The sequence below is a fragment of the Manihot esculenta genome, chromosome 13 (genome assembly GCF_001659605.2).
Source record: "Manihot esculenta cultivar AM560-2 chromosome 13, M.esculenta_v8, whole genome shotgun sequence".
Taxonomy (NCBI): Eukaryota; Viridiplantae; Streptophyta; class Magnoliopsida; order Malpighiales; family Euphorbiaceae; genus Manihot; species Manihot esculenta.
Window position 1 is genome coordinate 25483618 of NC_035173.2, and position 19327 is coordinate 25502944.

The 19327-nt window shown below is 41.4% G+C and overlaps 1 protein-coding gene across 1 annotated transcript; it reads left to right on the plus strand.

Moving 5' to 3' along the window:
• Nucleotides 1–15598: 15598 nt before the first annotated feature.
• On the plus strand, nucleotides 15599–17329 carry LOC110629485. The gene has a single exon (XM_021776470.2). It carries the CDS (start codon nucleotides 15836–15838, stop codon nucleotides 17168–17170), a length of 1335 nt encoding a protein of 444 aa, XP_021632162.1. The 5' UTR covers nucleotides 15599–15835; the 3' UTR covers nucleotides 17171–17329.
• The last annotated feature ends 1998 nt before the right edge of the window (nucleotides 17330–19327 follow it).

The window sequence follows — 19327 nt, forward strand, 5'->3', positions numbered from 1 at the left end:
ATAAAGTAAAAAAGGGGGTTTTGAGATTGATTTGACTAACAACTATTGAAAGCAATTAAAACAGCAAGCAATTAAAATAAAAGAGGAAATCAATATGAGAAAGGTCTAGTTGAAGATATGGATCCACTTTGGTTGTTTGGGTTGATCATTGAATCTTATGTTCTCTTGATTGGTTCAATAGATTAGTTATGGGGATGGAAAACGCTTCTCACCACCATGTCTCTCCTTATGATTAAATCAATTAGGGAACGTCCTCTAATCAATTACTAATTAAAAAATTGCCAAGGAACGTCCTTGGGCCTTAGGCATCAAAATAATTGTCAATTGCATAAAGAATGAGAGAGATCCAATCCTAGCTACTCCAAACGCATGAAGATTATGCTAGATCATACAATTCCTTAGTTTTTACACCAAGTGTTCTTAGGTCAGAATATTTTCAGCAATTACGGACTAACAAATATCCCAACTAATAATCAATTAACTTTGCAATCAAGAATCAAGTGGCCAATTTGATCAAAACAACAAAGCAATCTTAGATTTAAGCACAAAATTGCATGAATATTGAACAAACCAAAAGCAAACACTTTATGTTCAGATCTCACAACCCTTTAAACAACCTTAGTTTCAACCAAACTTCAACTAGAATTAAGGGTTTCAGCCACTCATGGCTGAACCAAAACAAAAAATAGAAAAAGAGAAGAAGGAAGTAGGAACCGACGACCGAAGGTGGAGGAGGAGCGGCTGCCGAACCTTGGTGGTGATTGAGTTCTTGAAATCTGCCACTTCTTGTCTTCATAAGGCCTTTAAATAGGTCTTGGGAGATTGCCTAGGGTTTCTTGGGTGTCCATGCAACTTTTAGAGGCTGTCCAAAATGCCCTTGGTCTTATATGTGCCTTCTATGTGTATTGCAAGGACTTTTTGGTCTTTTAATTGTTGCCCAAGTGTGTCCAAGAAGTTTCCTTCACATTATTGTTGCCACCCATGCACTAAAGAGGAAGGTGGAGTCTCCTTTTGAATTTTGAATGTGCATGGCATGAAGTGGGAAACATGTGATCTTCAAGATTTGGCTTCTTGAATAAGGAAGATGCAATTCGGGGGGGACTTTCGGCCGCCTAAGCTTAGTTTCGGAGGCTGGACTTTCGGCTCTGGAGTAAACTTTCGGCCGTCGAAGGTGCTGCCGAAGATGGGTGACTTTCGGCTTTGGACGAGACTTTCGGCTTCCGAAAGTGCTTCCGAAGGTGGGTGACTTTCGGCTCTGGACGAGACTTTTGGCTTCCGAAAGTGCTTCCAAAGGTGATTTTTCCAGTTTTGGCACTTTTTGGCAGTTTTAAGAGCATTTTCTCCAGAATGTCTCTTTACACCTAATATCTTCAAAACATGATTAAAACCACAAAATTAGGTAGGAAAGGTGTAAATAAACATCAATAAAATCATGATAATATGGATTAAAATATGCTCTATCAGTAGAAGAATGTACCTAGGAGACACGGGAGTCTATGCTCCAACAATATCCCTATCTCTTTTAAGGTTAGTGTTTATGTGTTTATATGTGTTTATGTTTATGCTATGCATGTGCGTGTGTGTTGAACATTCGGGGACGAATGTTCTTAAGGGGGGAAGAATGTAATACCCGGCTAGACCCCGGCATCGGAATTCCTACCTTCCGGCAGAATCTCCATTAGAATCCGGAATTCTCGGATGTCGAAGCCTTCTAGAAGGGTAAAATAAAGGTTTTCTAAAATGTTTTTATATGTTTTATGGTTTTATTAAAGAAAGAATTGAGTTTTGAAAGAAAAGGACCAAGGAGGGAAAAGCTAGGTTCGGCCGTCGAACCTCATGTTCTGCCGCCGAACATTGGGCTCTTGCGGAAGCACCTTTGACCCCCGAAGGTGGTCTGGCCAACCACCTATAAAAGGCCCATTATCCGAAAGTGGGCGAGTTTTCTCTCTCTTTTTTCGGGCATAGGTGAGATTTCGCCCTCCCATGGTTGATTTTGTGTTTTCCTTCAAATCCTTCAAGTTTTGATGAGTTTTCACCTTTGTTTTGAAGATTTTAAGCTAAGATCAAGGTTTTGAAGCTTAGAGACCCCCGGAGCTCGATTTCTCGCAATCTCCAAGTTTGGATCACATCTCCTCTCGATCTTCAAGAGGTAAGTATAGATCCTCGCCTTCTTTTATATTTTAAGTGAGTTTTAAGGGTGTTTAATGCATGACTATAGTAGATCTAAAATGTTAGGGTTTATGTACCCTTTATGCTTAATGTGATGTTATTGGGGTATAGGCTAGTTTTATGCCCCTATATGCTTGAATAAGTGTTTATGCATGTTTTAGAATAGTTGAATACCTGTTGTGAGGTTTTTAGTGGCTGGATTTGAGAGGCAGAATTGGATTCTGCCATTCTGGAGAACCCAGGTTCGGCCATCGAAGCCATGTTCGGCCGCCGAACCTGCCTATGGAGGCAGCTTTAGGCCACCTAAACTCGCCCCCGAAAGTTGGACTTTCGGCTCTGGAGGGGAGTTTCGGCCGCCGAACCTGCCCCCGAAGGTTAGTGACTTTTGGATCTGGAGGGAGTTTCGGCCGCCGAACCTGCCCCCGAAAGTGCCTGACTTTCGGATCTGGAGGGACCTTTGGCCGCCGAACCTGCCGCCGAAAGTCCCCTGCCCAGCCTTCCTTTGCTTGTTTTGCATGCATGTTTCATGATGTTTTAGGGGGTTTTTAGGGAGTTGTTTAGAGTCATGTTAGAGTATGTTTGGTCCCTCATTTGAGTCCACCTATGTAGGATCGAACCTGAGGAACCGAGGTGATCAGCAGTGAGATAGCTGCTTCAGAGTTAGTTTAGAGTCAGCCAGAGGTGAGTAGAACTAAACTAATCTTTTATTTCAAGAAGTCAAATGTTTTAAGCATGTTCATGCATCATGTATATGAAATAGGTTGGATGCATTAGATTTCACGAATATGCCGCATTGCATAATTGGTTGTTGATGTGGATGGACAACAAGACGACCCATTAGCCCTCTAGATATTATGTTATGTAATAAAAGTCTTGAGGAGCTTCACTGAGGGCCGGGCACAGAGTACAGAAAAGACCAGGTGTGGCCTGCACTACGCCCCTAGCACAGAGCTTATGTTATGTAATAGAAGTCCTGAGGAGCTCCACCGAGGGCCGGGCATAGAGTAGAGGGATTTTTGGGTCAGTCCATCCGTGATGTGATTTGTTTGTGTTGTGATGCATTCCATGAAAGCATATGTTTATTAAATTGTTTTTATTGTTCTGCTCACTGGGCTTTTCTAGCTCACCCCTCTCCCCTAACCCCCAGGTTTGCAGGAGCACAGGTAGCTATGGGAAAGTCAGCAAGGTTATGGTATAGTCTATGTAATAGATTAGCAGTGGACATGTAATGTAAAATAATGTAACGTAATATAAAGTAGAGTGATGTTTTATGGATTAGTATTGTATTTGGCCCTACCAGTAGTGGAAATCCCTTTTGTACATGATCTTTATGTAAATGTTTTAATGATATATGATGAACCAGGCTTGACATATGAGATGTTGACCCAACTGGAGCATTTGATGAGGGCTCCAGTAAGGGGTTTTATGTATACAGTTTTAGTGCATGCACAGGTCAAGCTTGGTATATGAAAAATTTAAAGTTTTTATGAAAATGTATGATCATGTATGAGATTTTATCAGATGTACAGGATGTACGATAGGCTTGCTATGGATTTCGGCGACCTTAAGTCGATCTGAATCCTAGCGCCGGTAGCGGTCCAGTTTCCGGATCGTTACAATTTTGGTTTCTACTATGTCTCAACCGTCTACCAATGTCTCTTGGGATATTAGGATTTCAGTTTGTGCTATCTCAGCTCTGTTGTTGCACTTTCACTCTCTTTCTTTCAGTCAGATTTCTTGTTCGGTTAGTGTTACGGTAGATAGATTAACAAAATGGAGAGCTTTAGGTATCTATTTTACATTTTTTCCGAAATTCTATCTAATTGTCTTTGGCTTATTTTTACTGCTTGTTGCAGCTTTATAATGCATTTTCGCAAATGGAAAAAAAAAACCCAGATCAATTAACCAAAAATGTAACGACCCGGAAATCGGACTGCTACCGGCGCTAGGATCCAGATCGGCTTAAGGCCGCCGGGACCCGTAGCAAGCCTGACATGCAACCTGTAAACCTGTTTAATCCCATACATGATCAACAATCATACATAAAAATTAAAACTTTTCTTTCATACATTCTATCATACGCCAAACTCAACCTGTGCATACACTGAACATATACATAACCATAAACTTGACCCCTCTGTGGGATCTCATCAATGCCCCCCAATGGGGTAACATAACAAGAGTTGAGTTGGCTAAACATGGACATCAATAACATTAGAATCATGTTTCAAAAGGGATTACATTAAACTATGGTCAAGCACACTTCTAACCTCAATATCATTACATTACATATCTATACATCATTATACAATCTGTCATGTCCACATTCTAACTATCACATACATATGACTTCATTACTCTTCTTGACTTCTCTGTCTAACCCGTTCCTGCAAACCTGGGGAATTTGGGAGAGGGGTGAGCTACTAGAGCCCAGTGAGCAGAATCATAAAGCATTTAAAACACATGCTATCATGGAATGCATCACATCACAACTAATCATATCAAGGATGAACTTGTCACCATTTAGCCCTCTACATATTCCAATCATGCCAGGGGCGTAGTGCAGGCCACACCTGGTCTTTCTCTTATACATAACATAACATAACATACATATTCCATGGTGCCGGGGGCGTAGTCCATGCCACTTTCGGTCTTTCTCTTACATAGTGCCAGGGGCGTAGTGCAGGCCACATCTGGACTTCCATATCATATCATCATGTCATAACATATGAGGGCTAATAGATCATTCAACATTCATCCACATCAACAACATTTTATGCAATGCAACATATTCGTGATTTCTAATGCAAGCAACCTAAGATATCACATGGCATCCGTGATGCATGAACATGCTCAAAACTGATTTATTTATTTAAAAGCATAAGAGTCATTCCACTCACCTCTGGCTAGCTCTGACACTGACTGAAGCAGCTGACTCACTGCTGAGGTCCTCGGTTCCTCGGGTCCAAACCTACACAGGTGGACTCAAATGAGGGACCAACATACTATAACATGACTCTGAAAACATCCCCCAAAAACCCTCTAAAACATCTCAAAACATCCATGCAAAACATGCAAAGAAAGGCTGGACAGGGCACTTTCGGCGGCAGGTTCGGCGGCCGAAAGTCCCTCCAGAGCCGAAAGTCAGGCAGGTTCGGCGGCACCTTCGGCGGCCGAAACTCTCAGATAGAGGCGAAACTCATGCATGTTCGGCGGCACTTTCGGCGGCCGAAACTCCCAGACAGAGACGAAAGTCTCTCTTCGGGGGCAAGCTTCGGCAGCCGAAGGCTGCCTCCACAAGAGGGTTCGGCGGCCGAAAGTCCCTTCGGCTGCCGAACCTAGTTTCTCCCAAAGGGCAGAAACTTGGTTCAAACATGCACAAACGCCTCCAAACTCAAACCATCATGCATTTAGCTCAACCAAAACATGCATACAAGCTCGTAGGGGTCTCAAACTACCTTAAACCCTAACTACAACACATCAAACACACATTACAAGCCACATTGTTCATGAACATACATTTATACCCATAAACATAACTATAACCTAAACATGCATTCTACCCCATAGATCTAGCATAAAACTTACTTTAAACATGAAATGAGCTTAAGATCGGCTCTTACCTCTTGAAGATCGAGAGAGAGACGTCCTAAACTCGAAGGTGGGAGATTTTGAGTTCTTGAACCTCAAAGCTCCAAAACTTGCTCAAATCTCTTCAAAACGACATAAACCTTGTTAAAACATGAAAGATTGAAGGAAAATCATCAAAAATGAACCATGGAGGAGCAAGAACTCACCGTGGTCGAAAATGGGGAGAAAACTCACCCGTTTCGGCCATGGAGCTCTTATATAGGGGCTGGCCAGTTCACGTTCGGGGGTCGAACGTGCCTCCGCATGCATGCCATGTTCGGCGGCCGAACTTGAGGTTCGGCGGCCGAACCTGGACTTCCCTCACTTATGCCTTCGGAGGCCTAAGGCTCACCCGAAACGCATGCATGTTCGGCGGCCGAACTTTGAGTTTCGGCGGCCGAACCTGCGCTTTCCTCCAAGGTTGTTTTCATGCAAAAACTCATTCTCTTTTTACTTAAAATCATCAAAAGCATTAAAAAATTTCATGAAAACATGGTTTTACCCATCTAGAGGTCTCCGACATCCGAGATTCCACCGGACGGTAGGAATTCCGATACCGGAGTCTAGCCGGGTATTACATTCTCCCCCCCTTAAGAACATTCGTCCCCGAATGTTCCTCAACTAACACATAGCATGGCATACACACATCATACACATAAAACACATGAAATAGGTGACCTGCACTTCCTCCCATATAAAGCTTCATATGGAGCCATCCCGATGCTAGCATGATGGCTGTTATTGTAGGCAAACTTCACCAAAGGTAGATGCTGCCTCCAAGAACCGCCAAAGTCCAGCACACACATTCTGAGCATATCCTCGATAGTCTGGATGGTCCTTTCGGACTGTCCGTCCGTCTGGGGGTGGAAGGCAGTACTGAAATCCAATCTAGTACCCATGGCATTCTGCAGACTCCGCCAAAATTTGGAGGTGAACTGGGGTCCTCTATCCGACACTATCGAAACCGGAACCCCATGCAGCCTGACGATCTCATCCACATATACCTGCGCCAACTTGTCCACAGAGTAGCCACTCCTGACAGGGATGAAGTGAGCAGATTTGGTGAGTCTGTCCACAATCACCCATATGGAGTCCACTCTATTGGACGCTGCCGGTAACCCCACTACGAAGTCCATAGCTATATTCTCCCATTTCCACTCTGGAATAGGTAGCGGGTTAAGCATTCCAGCCGGCTTCTGATGTTCCAGCTTCACCCTCTGACACACTTCGCAGGCTGACACGAACTGTGCCACTTCTTTCTTCATTGCTGGCCACCAATAGACTTTCTTCAGATCTTGGTACATCTTGGTGGCTCCTGGGTGAACGCTGTATCTTGCATTATGAGCCTCTCTCATAATGTCTCCCTTTAGCCCTATGTCATCTGGCACACATAGTCGACTCCCATAGCGGAGGATCCCCTTACTGTCAAATCTGAACTCACTGTCTTTGCCTGACTGAACAGTCCTGGCAATCTTCACTAACTCTGGGTCCTCATGCTGTTTCTGAGCCACCTGCTCCAGAAACACGGGTGTCACTTTCATCTGAGCAACCAAGGCACCTGTACCAGACAACTCTAACTGTAGACCTTCATCAATGAGCTTGTAAAACTCCTTCACCACTGGTCTCCTCTCTGCCGTGATGTGGGATAGACTGCCTAGTGACTTTCGGCTTAAGGCGTCCGCCACGACATTCGCCTTACCCGGATGATACTGAATCTTGCAATCATAGTCACTCAGCAGCTCTACCCATCTCCTCTGTCTCAAATTCAGATCTCTTTGACTCAGGATGTATTGCAGGCTCTTATGATCTGTAAAGATCTCACATTTTACCCCATAGAGGTAGTGCCTCCACATCTTGAGTGCAAAGAGTACTGCTGCCATCTCAAGGTCATGTGTGGGGTAATTCAACTCATGCTTCTTTAGCTGCCTAGAAGCATAAGCAATCACCCTCTCATTCTGCATAAGTACACAACCCAGTCCCACACGGGACGCATCACAAAAGACTGTAAAGTCCTCATCACTAGATGGCAGAGCTAAAACTGGTGCTGAAGTCAACCTCTTCTTAAGCTCTTCAAAACTCTCTTCGCACTGGTCGGTCCACAGAAACTTCTGATTCTTCCTGGTTAGTCTGGTCAGAGGAGCTGCTATTTTCAAGAAGTCCTGAACGAACCTCCTGTAGTAACCTGCTAAACCCAAGAAGCTCCTGATCTCCGTCACTGAAGTGGGTCTAGGCCAGTTAGCCACAGTTTCTGTCTTCTTAAGGTCCACCTCTATCCCATTCTCTGACACTACATGCCCCAAGAACGAAATGCTCCTCAGCCAGAACTCACACTTAGAGAACTTGGCATACAAGCCATGTTCCCTCAAGGTCTGCAGAACCAACCGCAGATGATGGGCATGCTCCTCTGCATTCCTGGAATACACCAAGATATCATCTATGAAGACAATAACAAAGTGATCCAGGTACTGACTAAACACTCTGTTCATGAGGTCCATGAATGCTGCAGGGGCGTTAGTTAACCCGAACGACATTACAAGGAACTCAAAATGCCCATATCTGGTCCTGAAAGCCGTCTTTGGCACATCCTCATCTCTGATCCTCAGCTGATGGTACCCAAATCTCAGATCTATTTTGGAGAAACAACCCGCTCCTGCTAGCTGGTCGAATAGATCGTCGATCCTTGGCAAAGGGTACTTGTTCTTGGTAGTGACTTTGTTCAACTGTCTGTAGTCGATATAAAGTCTAAGGGATCCATCCTTCTTTCTCACAAACAAGACTGGAGCACCCCAGGGTGAGGTACTCGGTCGGACGAAGCCCTTGTCTACCAGCTCCTGTAACTGCTCCTTCAACTCTTTCAATTCTGCTGGCGCCATCCTGTAGGGAGGGATAGAGATCGGTCGGGTTCCCTGCATCAATTCTATCTCGAACTCTATCTCCCTAACAGGTGGTAAACCTGGCAGCTCGTCTGGGAAGACGTCTAGAAACTCTCTAACCACTGGCACCGAGGCGGGCTCTCTAACCTGACTGTTAAGCTCTCTCACATGAGCCAAATACCCCTGACATCCCCTCCTAAGCAACCTACGAGCCTGAAGAGCTGATATCAGACCTCTAGGTGTACCCCTCCTGTCTCCTCTGAAGACAACCTCAGACCCATCCTGACCTCTGAACCTGACTACCTTGTCCCTGCAGTCCAAGGTAGCACCATGGGTAGATAACCAGTCCATCCCTAGAATGACGTCAAAATCTGTCAAGTCTAGAACCACAAGGTCGGCGGACAAGCATCTTCCCTCAACAAACACAGGACTACACTGGCAGACTGACTCTGCCACTGATGGGTCACACTTGGGTCCACTGACCCAGAGAGGACACTCTAACTCAGAGATCATCAACCCTAACCTCTGGACGGCTCTCGGTGTAACAAAAGAATGAGATGCACCAGGGTCCATCAAGGCATACACATCTGAACAACCAATGACTAAATTACCTGCCACCACGGTGTTAGATGCATCTGCCTCCTGCTGAGTCATTGTGAAGATCCGTGCTGGAGCTGATGGACCTTCACCTCTGAAACCTGCTGAAGAAGAGGCTGCCCCTCTCCCTCTGCCTCTGCCACTGGCCTGAGTCATGGCTGGAGCTACTGGCTGCGCTACACTGCCTGAAGCTGTCTGCTGGGACTGAGCCATCGGGGCTGCTCTTGGACATTCTCGAGACATATGCCCCTCCTGACCACATCTGTAACAGGCCGTCGTCCCAAACTGACATACTCCTCTGTGTGGCTTACCACACCTTGCACAAACTGCATTATCCGCACCAGAGCTTGAGCCACTCCCTAGTCCCAGACTGGACTTAACCTTGTTCCAGAACTTATTCTTCTTAGACTTCCTGGGACCTCTGTCCCACTTCTTGCTACCTGAAGTTGCTGCACTCATAGAAGAAGAGCCTGGGGTCTTAGAACCAGAAGGCTGTGCCACTGACTGTTTAACTGACCCCTGAACGATGGCACTGGCCTCCATTTTCTGGGCCATATCCACTATGGCGTGGAAGCTCTCCCTATCTGCTGACTGGATCAAAGAGGAATATCTGGAGTGGAGTTTCATGATATACCTCCTTGACCTTTTCTGATCCGTGTCAAGGCTTTGCCCTGCAAATGGCAACAGCTCCAAAAATCTGTCTGTGAACTCCTCTACACCCATCTCATCGGTCTGCCTCAACTGCTCAAACTCTATCATCTTCAGCTCCCTTGAACTATCTGGGAAAGCCCATTCTGCAAACTCGTTTGCAAACTCCTCCCAAGACATGCTATCCACTTTCGGGTTCACATAATTCTTGAACCACTCTCGTGCCTTCTTGCACTTAAGTGTGAACCCAGCGATCTGAATGGCTCTACTATCATCAGCCCCAATCTCATCTGTGATCACCTTGACCCTCTCCAGATACACAAACGGGTCATCCCCTTTTTCATACTGGGGAGCACCCAACTTCATGTAGTCAGTCATCTTGACCTTGCTCCCACTGGCTGAGCTAGGTCTAGGAGGTTGGGTAGCTGGGGCTGCTGTTTCTGCTGGAGGAGGAGGAGGTGCAGCATCCCCTGGGGTAGGGTTTGCTGGATTTGGATAGTAAGGTGGAGGTGGATACATTGGGTACTGTGAATATGGTGGGTAGTAGGGTGGGTATGGCATCTGTGTGGGATAAGGGCTATAGCTGTGGTAGTCCGATGTGCCTCCCATCGAATACCCAGGGTTTTGTGAGAAGGGTGGGTAGTAAGGTGGCTGAACAAATCCCGAGCCCTGAGTGCCTCCTTGGGATTCTCCCATTCCTTCTTCTGACATACTGACTCCCAGACTGCCATCCCTCCTCTGCTCTACGTCCATATCATCCCCCATGTCCTCTGACGCTCCTCCCTGAACTGTTCCTCTGACTGATCTGCTCCTACCCAGATCCAAAGACCTTCTAGGGTCTCTTACTGCTCTTTCTCTACCAGACCTACTAGACATTGCCCTAGGCAATGCTGGAGGACGGGCGCTCGTGCCCTCATCCTCAGGTGGTACTCCAGTCAATCTTGCTGATCGACGAGTTCCTCTCATCCTGTTTTCTGAAAACAGTACACATCACATAAACATTAGCATCATATGGTTCATGTGGGCACACATGAACCCGCATCACACATCATAGCATATCATTCATATCATAGCATTTCACATCATCATGTAAGACAGGACTCCACATCCTATCCTAGTGGACATGACCTTTCCTATTGTGCTTGACCTTCTATAACATCTATGAGCCCGACACTCTAGGTCCGACCATATGAACCTAGGGCTCTGATACCATTCTGTAACGACCCAGAAATCGGACCGCTACTGGCGCTAGGATCCAGATCGGCTTAAGGCCGCCGGGACCCGTAGCAAGCCTGACATGCAACCTGTAAACCTGTTTAATCCCAAACATGATCAACAATCATACATAAAAATTAAAACTTTTCTTTCATACATTCTATCATACGCCAAACTCAACCTGTGCATGCATTGAACATATACATAACCATAAACTTGACCCCTCTGTGGGATCTCATCAATGCCCCCCAATGGGGTAACATAACAAGAGTTGAGTTGGCTAAACATGGACATCAATAACATTAGAATCATGTTTCAAAAGGGATTACATTAAACTATGGTCAAGCACACTTCTAACCTCAATATCATTACATTACATATCTATACATCATTATACAATCTGTCATGTCCACATTCTAACTATCACATACATATGACTTCATTACTCTTCTTAACTTCTCTGTCTAACCCGTTCCTGCAAACCTGGGGAATTTGGGAGAGGGGTGAGCTACTAGAGCCCAGTGAGCAGAATCATAAAGCATTTAAAACACATGCTATCATGAAATGCATCACATCACAACTAATCATATCAAGGATGAACTTGTCACCATTTAGCCCTCTACATATTCCAATCATGCCAGGGGCGTAGTGCAGGCCACACCTGGTCTTTCTCTTATACATAACATAACATAACATATATATTCCATGGTGCCGGGGGCGTAGTCCAGGCCACTTCCGGTCTTTCTCTTACATAGTGCCAGGGGCGTAGTGCAGGCCACATCTGGACTTCCATATCATATCATCATGTCATAACATATGAGGGATAATGGATCATTCAACATTCATCCACATCAACAACATTTTATGTAATGCAACATATTCGTGATTTCTAATGCAAGCAACCTAAGATATCACATGGCATCCGTGATGCATGAACATGCTCAAAACTGATTTATTTATTTAAAAGCATAAGAGTCATTCCACTCACCTCTGGCTAGCTCTGACACTGACTGAAGCAGCTGACTCACTGCTGAGGTCCTCGGTTCCTCGGGTCCAAACCTACACAGGTGGACTCAAATGAGGGACCAACATACTATAACATGACTCTGAAAACATCCCCCAAAAACCCTCTAAAACATCTCAAAACATCCATGCAAAACATGCAAAGAAAGGCTGGACAGGGCACTTTCGGCGGCAGGTTCGGCGGCCGAAAGTCCCTCCAGAGCCGAAAGTCAGGCAGGTTCGGCGGCACCTTCGGCGGCCGAAACTCCCAGATAGAGGCGAAACTCATGCATGTTCGTTGGCACTTTCGGCGGCCGAAACTCCCAGACAGAGACGAAAGTCTCTCTTCGGGGGCAAGCTTCGGCAGCCGAAGGCTGCCTCCACAAGAGGGTTCGACGGCTGAAAGTCCCTTCGGCTGCCGAACCTGGTTTCTCCCAAAGGGCAGAAACTTGGTTCAAACATGCACAAACGCCTCCAAACTCAAACCATCATGCATTTAGCTCAACCAAAACATGCATACAAGCTCGTAGGGGTCTCAAACTACCTTAAACCCTAACTACAACACATCAAACACACATTACAAGCCACATTGTTCATGAACATACATTTATACCCATAAACATAACTATAACCTAAACATGCATTCTACCCCATAGATCTAGCATAAAACTTACTTTAAACATGAAATGAGCTTAAGATCGGCTCTTACCTCTTGAAGATCGAGAGAGAGACGTCCTAAACTCGAAGGTGGGAGATTTTGAGTTCTTGAACCTCAAAACTCCAAAACTTGCTCAAATCTCTTCAAAACGACATAAACCTTGTTAAAACATGAAAGATTGAAGGAAAATCATCAAAAATGAACCATGGAGGAGCAAGAACTCACTGTGGTCGAAAATGGGGAGAAAACTCACCCGTTTCGGCCATGGAGCTCTTATATAGGGGCTGGCCAGTTCACGTTCGGGGGCCGAACGTGCCTCCGCATGCATGCCATGTTCGGCAGCCGAACTTGAGGTTCGGCGGCCGAACCTGGACTTCCCTCACTTATGCCTTCGGGGGCCTAAGGCTCACCCGAAACGCATGTATATTCGGCGGCCGAACTTTGAGTTTCGGCGGCCGAACCTGAGCTTTCCTCCAAGGTTGTTTTCATACAAAAACTCATTCTCTTTTTACTTAAAATCATCAAAAGCATTAAAACATTTCATGAAAACATGGTTTTACCCATCTAGAGGTCTCCGACATCCGAGATTCCACCGGACGGTAGGAATTCCGATACCGGAGTCTAGCCGGGTATTACAAAAAATATCCCACCTATTGTGATCTATAATCAATCTCCACCGTCTCTGTGTCAACACTGAAGACTCTAAATATATTCAAGCCACGGAAAAAACTTAGTATTCCTTCTCTAACTTCGTCACATAACTCCAATCATTATAATCACAGCCCTTATATAAATTTATTTTTTAATATGTGCAAATTAAATAATTTTTTTTAAAATATAGCCTTCATTTGTAGGTGTATATTAAAGGTAGAGCTTTCAATTATGACTATAAGTAGTCTTGTTGAGCATGTGCTTTAAGAATATAATTACAAAAATCATGTCATTAAAATATTTACTATTGGTGATAAAATTTTTTAAAATATAGATTATGAAATAAAGCGTATGATATAAAGTGCATGATGAATTTAAAATTTAAAGAATAGCTAATGTTTTTTAAATATACAATTAAATCATTAATCTATATCACTTATTTCATAAATCTAAATTTGAGTTTCCCGTCATTAATTTCCTTATTAAAATAAAATATTAATTTTGTGGTAATAAATAAAGTTAATCATAGTTTTCCAAAAAGATAGGCGCATAGGGTTATAGAATTTGTCTTTCCATGAATTCACATGCAAATTTCCCGTTAAACCAAAAACAGCACGAGTGGGTCTGCTGTTACAAAATATGTTGCAAAGTGACCAGAGTGTAAATTAACCTACTATTCATCAGCCATTCAAACTTCATCTCAATAAAAATTTGGTTGGATTTGATTTAATTTCTAAACGAGTGAAACTCAAATTTAATTTTTAAATTCGTTTGTATTTCATAGATTTAGTTTATTAAAACTCACTTGACTCGTTTTTAAGTTCACGAGCGACTTACAAACAGATCTATGAATAATTTTTTTTTTAAATATGTTAAAATTAATATCATAAGAGAAATAAACTCATAAGAGAAATAAATTTAAATCCTACATATATTTCTACGAGCTAAATTTAAATTTTTTAATATTTAACTCTATATAAATTAATTATACTTTTAAAATTTTACAGTTATTTGAATCATTAAAATTTAAAAACTCATTTTTTTTATAAGTTTACGAATTAATTTATATATATATTTATTTAACTAAAATGATTTAATTTTAAATTTATTAATTTTAGGGTAAGACTCTTTATATATATATATATATATATATATATATATATATATATATATATATATATATAAATTGAATTGTTTGAAAACTATTCGGAATTAAATTTAATAAAAACTTGACTCGGCTAAACTCATTTACTAAATAAATTAAATTTAAACTTATTAATATTCGAATTGAATTCAAAATGAGAAAAACTTGAGTTATGTTCGAATTTAAAAATTTTTTAACAAATTAAAATTAAATTCTTTAAAATCCAACTCCACCAGGATTTGTTTTCACTTAAAAATTACACTCAAATTTTAATTTTAAATACCTCAAATGTGTTAAAAAGATATATATAACAATTTTTTTACAATCAAAGTTCAAATTCTCCTCCATAAATATCTATAAATAAAAACAAAATTTAATTTTAAGTCAATATTTTTTTTTTCTCTAGAAACAATTTTAGCAAGACATGCTAAATCATATAAATCACTAATGAGCAACCAACGTTAAATCCCATAGGAGCATCCCTCTCATATGTGGTGGGTTCTACGTGCACAGTGTCACATCTCTTGCCCGTGGGCGGGAAATTTCGCCCATCTTCAAGGGCCGTGCGGCACTTAGCCTTTCCAGAACTAGGGGCGTAACAACAGGGAGGTAAAAGCCATGGAGATTATATCAGAGCATACTAATCCATCTAAGCCACTCGTACACGCTATCCATATGGGAGCTTAAAGTACTTTTTAAGTCATGTTATTTTCAAATTCTAAAATATGTATGATATATGCTTTTCTAATTGCAAAACATATTTAATTTTTCTTTAAATTATGAACAACAAAATTCATCTTTATCACATGTACTATGCACTTAACAATTTTCCTTTACTTTCTAGAAACAAATGTCAATTCATTTTTGGGAACCGATTTATTTATCAGATTATCACAAGTTGAAGCATTTTGATTGGATTTGTCCCATATAAAATAAAAAAAATAAAAAATTAAATTATTGAAGGGATAATTTGGCATCAACTTATTGCATATAGGCAGAAAATTCTTGTATCCTACTTTGCTGATCTCTGATCCCTCATCTCATCTCTTCTTCTTCTACTCTCTAGTCTTCTACTTTTCCTTTATTACAAACAATTATAAAAACCCATCTCTCTCTTCCCTTCTCTTCTCTCTCTCTCTCTCTCTCTTTCTCTCTGTTTTGGGGCTGTGGATCCAACATATCCAAGCTCTAGATCTTCTGTGCAGCCCCATTGGGTCTCTCAATACTCATACACCTACAATTCTTAACATGGCTCCACTCTTCAACTTGAGTTTCAAGAAGGTGCTTCTGCTTTATCTTGTTCTTATTCTTTTTACTTCTCTTCTTCTTTGTGCCTCCTCAGATCCTTCTCAGCTTGAAAGCAAAAAGTTTCTTGCTAGAAGAAGAATGTTAGATGTGGAAAAAGATCAAGATCAGCTGCCCAAGAAAAAAAGCACCATTTCTTCCACCAAGAACCAAACCAAGCTAATCAAACCCAAACTCTCTTCTTCCAAAAACCAAACCAAGCTCTTTAACACTAGCTCATCTACCAAGAACCAAACCAAAATTGCAAAATCTGCAAATTCAACAAAAGCTGCTTCTTATACTTTATCCAAAGCTGAGCTTAAGAAGCTCAATTCCACATCAAAAGCTCACAATTCTACCAAAAACACTTCTGGGTTCACCACAAAAACCTCAAATCTACTCAAATTAAGCTCACCCAAGAACAAAACATCCAAACCCATTTCAAAAAAAGAATCTCAAGCCCTTGTGAGTGATTCTGAATCCCAACAACAAACCAAGAAACCATTAAAAACCTCAGAGAAAAAACCCAATAACGAGAAGAAGACCACCAACCAGCAGGCAAAAAAACAACCCAGTTGGATTGATCAAGGATTGGAGGATGATTTGGTCACTGAGTTCAGAGATCTACCATCAAAATTTCAACAATCTCTCTTGCCAGACATTGAGAAGATCTCAATAACTTCCAAAAAATACCTCACAAAAGCCAATAAAGAAATGGCGAAAGGGTTCAAGCCCATTGTTGGAAACAGATACGCTTCCATCACTGCCTCCGCAGTCTCTTTTGCTTTCATTCTAATCCCTCTGCTTCTAGTTTCTCTAATCTTCAACCGCATCAAAGCTTATTTCTCTATCCAAAAGATCGTCATCTTCATTCAAGTTTATCTCTCGATTTACTTCTCTATTCTGTGTCTCTCTTCTATAGTCACTGGGCTGGAGCCCTTGAGGTTTTTCTACGCTACTTCGCAGTCCACGTACGTCTGCTTAATGTTCCTGCAAACGCTCGGCTACATATTGTATCTCTTGTTGCTGTTGATGTACTTGATTCTGGTGTTTTCTACTGAATCTGGGCTGGGCTCTAAGTTTTTGGGCCTGGGCCAGACCTTCGTCGGCTTTGCTATTGGGCTACATTTCTACGTGGCGGTGTTCCATAGGGTGGTCTCGCACCAGCCACCTAAGACTACTTGGAAGGTTCATGGGATTTATGCCACGTGTTTTCTTGTTATTTGTCTGTTGGTTAAATTTGACAGGAGAAAGAAGGCTTACTTGGAAGATGGCGGTGAGGAAGGCAAGATGAATTAATTGTTTTTGTTTTATATAAGGAAATGCAATTAATACCCTTTTTATTTAATTTTTAATATTTGGGGTAGTTATTATAGTGCTATTGGCCAAGGAAAAATTGTGATATTCTCGAGTAAAAAATTTTTCAAGTGTATTAAACTTTATATTATCTTTATTTATTAGAGATTTATAGTAAGAGAAAAAAGCACGGCTTGGTGGCTTGTTGCAGGGCACGCATTTCCACAATACTATCGACCTAGTTATTGGTGAATGGTAAAATTAAGTTCCGTGGCAAATATTTTAAACATTTAAAAAAAAAAAACTAATAACGTCCCCAAAATGATAAGGGCCCAACTGGTTTCATTGTCAACTTAATTTTAAATTTTATTGTTAACACTTTTATTTAAATATTTTTTAAAAAATAAATTAAAATATTTTTTTATAAAAATATTTTAATTTTTTCTTTCAATTAACAGATAAATGGATGAAAGTGAAATCGTTTAACAAAATCAAAACTTATGGATATTTTAATAAATTTGTAAAATTATAGGAATCAACATTGATAATGACATCATCTAGGGATGTTTTTTTTTTTAAATTTATCCTAAATTATAATAGTTTAGTTCACATTAATTTGATTTTTATATTAATTTTTTTTAAATTTAATTTTATATCAATTAGTATTTATATTTAAGAATAAAATTTTTTAATTTAAATTGAAAAATTAAATTAAACTGAATTAAAATTATTATTCAATTTAAATATTTAATTTATTTAATGCAGTTCGATTAGTAATTTTAAATTTTTTTAATTTTTAATTCAATTCGATTAATTAACTCAAATTAATAGAAGAATTGAATTAAACTGCACATATATGTACAACATAATAAAACACTTCATCTCATTCATTCTTCTGCCGCCTTTCTTTTTCCCTCGAGCCTCAACACGCTCTCACCTCACGAACTCCCCTTCCAAGCCTCCACACTTCTCTTCCTTTCTTTTTCTTCTTCACACTCTCACCTCACGAAACCCCTCTAAGCCTCCACATTTCTCTTCCTTTCAATGGTGGCCCAAATTTATGTATTTTGGGTGTTTGTGAGTACATTACACTACTAACTTCTGTGCTTTTTAGATTTATATATTAAAATTATTTTTGATGTATTGAAATTAATTTTGACAAATTTGTTGCTTTTTCTTTATGGGTAAATGATCATGAGTTGTGTAAAAATTAAAAGATAGAATGGCCTTCTTCAAAACTATCGTCTCTGCAACCTTAGAAAGAACCGCATGAGGCACAAATCTCGTACCAACATGTAAAAAAGTACCCATTACATTTCGAACCCCCACCCAGCTCCATACCCATGATCAACTAATGGAACTGCAGCATCAAATTACATTTCACCAAAAAAAGGAGTAGTAGACCAATTTACACTTGAAGAACGAGTAGTAGGACCAACAATTGTAGTAGTTCATTGATTTGCAGATACCCGTTCATGTAAGTAAGATAAAACAAAATCAGATATCTGCAATGAAAGTCCTAACTTGATTCCTCCATATTAGATTATTTCTATTCCACTATATACGCCATATGATGATCTGAAGATCCTGAAAAATAGGGTTTTATAAGGGTTTTGTGAACTTAGAAAAAACTTAGCCTAGAGGAGAGTGTTTCCTCCCTTTTATCCTTTTTTTTCCTCTGTCACGCGAGATGGCCTTTTTGCTATAGGACCACCTACCCCTTAGTGCAGGTCCGTACGTACGGACAACTCCAGGACCATCCCTGTGTTAGGCAAGCATTTAATTCCCTTCGGCGTGCGAGTGGACATGGCTGCGAAATGACTGGACCCGCAGTCTTTTCTTTTTATGACTGGGTTTGAGGGAAAAGAACCGGAACCTAGGAAAGGGCTGACTTTAAGGCTGAAATGGGCTGGGCCGGTCTGATTGAGTGACTTAAATAGGAGTCCGATCAAAAGGATGGACGGGTTGGGCCAGGCTTATTCGGGGGCTTAGGAGCCTCCTGATTGTGGGCTGCTGCTGTCGGCCCGGCCTCGTAATGGGATGGAGAAATCCAGCGGTCATTAAATGCCCCTTTACCTTCTCGTCAGTTATTGCCCGACTGATGAGGGGGTAAATACCGAGAATCATTATGATCGCGCCATCTAAATACAGTTTGCCTCA

Bases quoted from the DNA above. Each gene is read 5' to 3' on its own strand.
- LOC110629485 (XM_021776470.2), top strand. From the start codon at position 15,836: ATGGCTCCACTCTTCAACTTGAGTTTCAAGAAGGTGCTTCTGCTTTAT.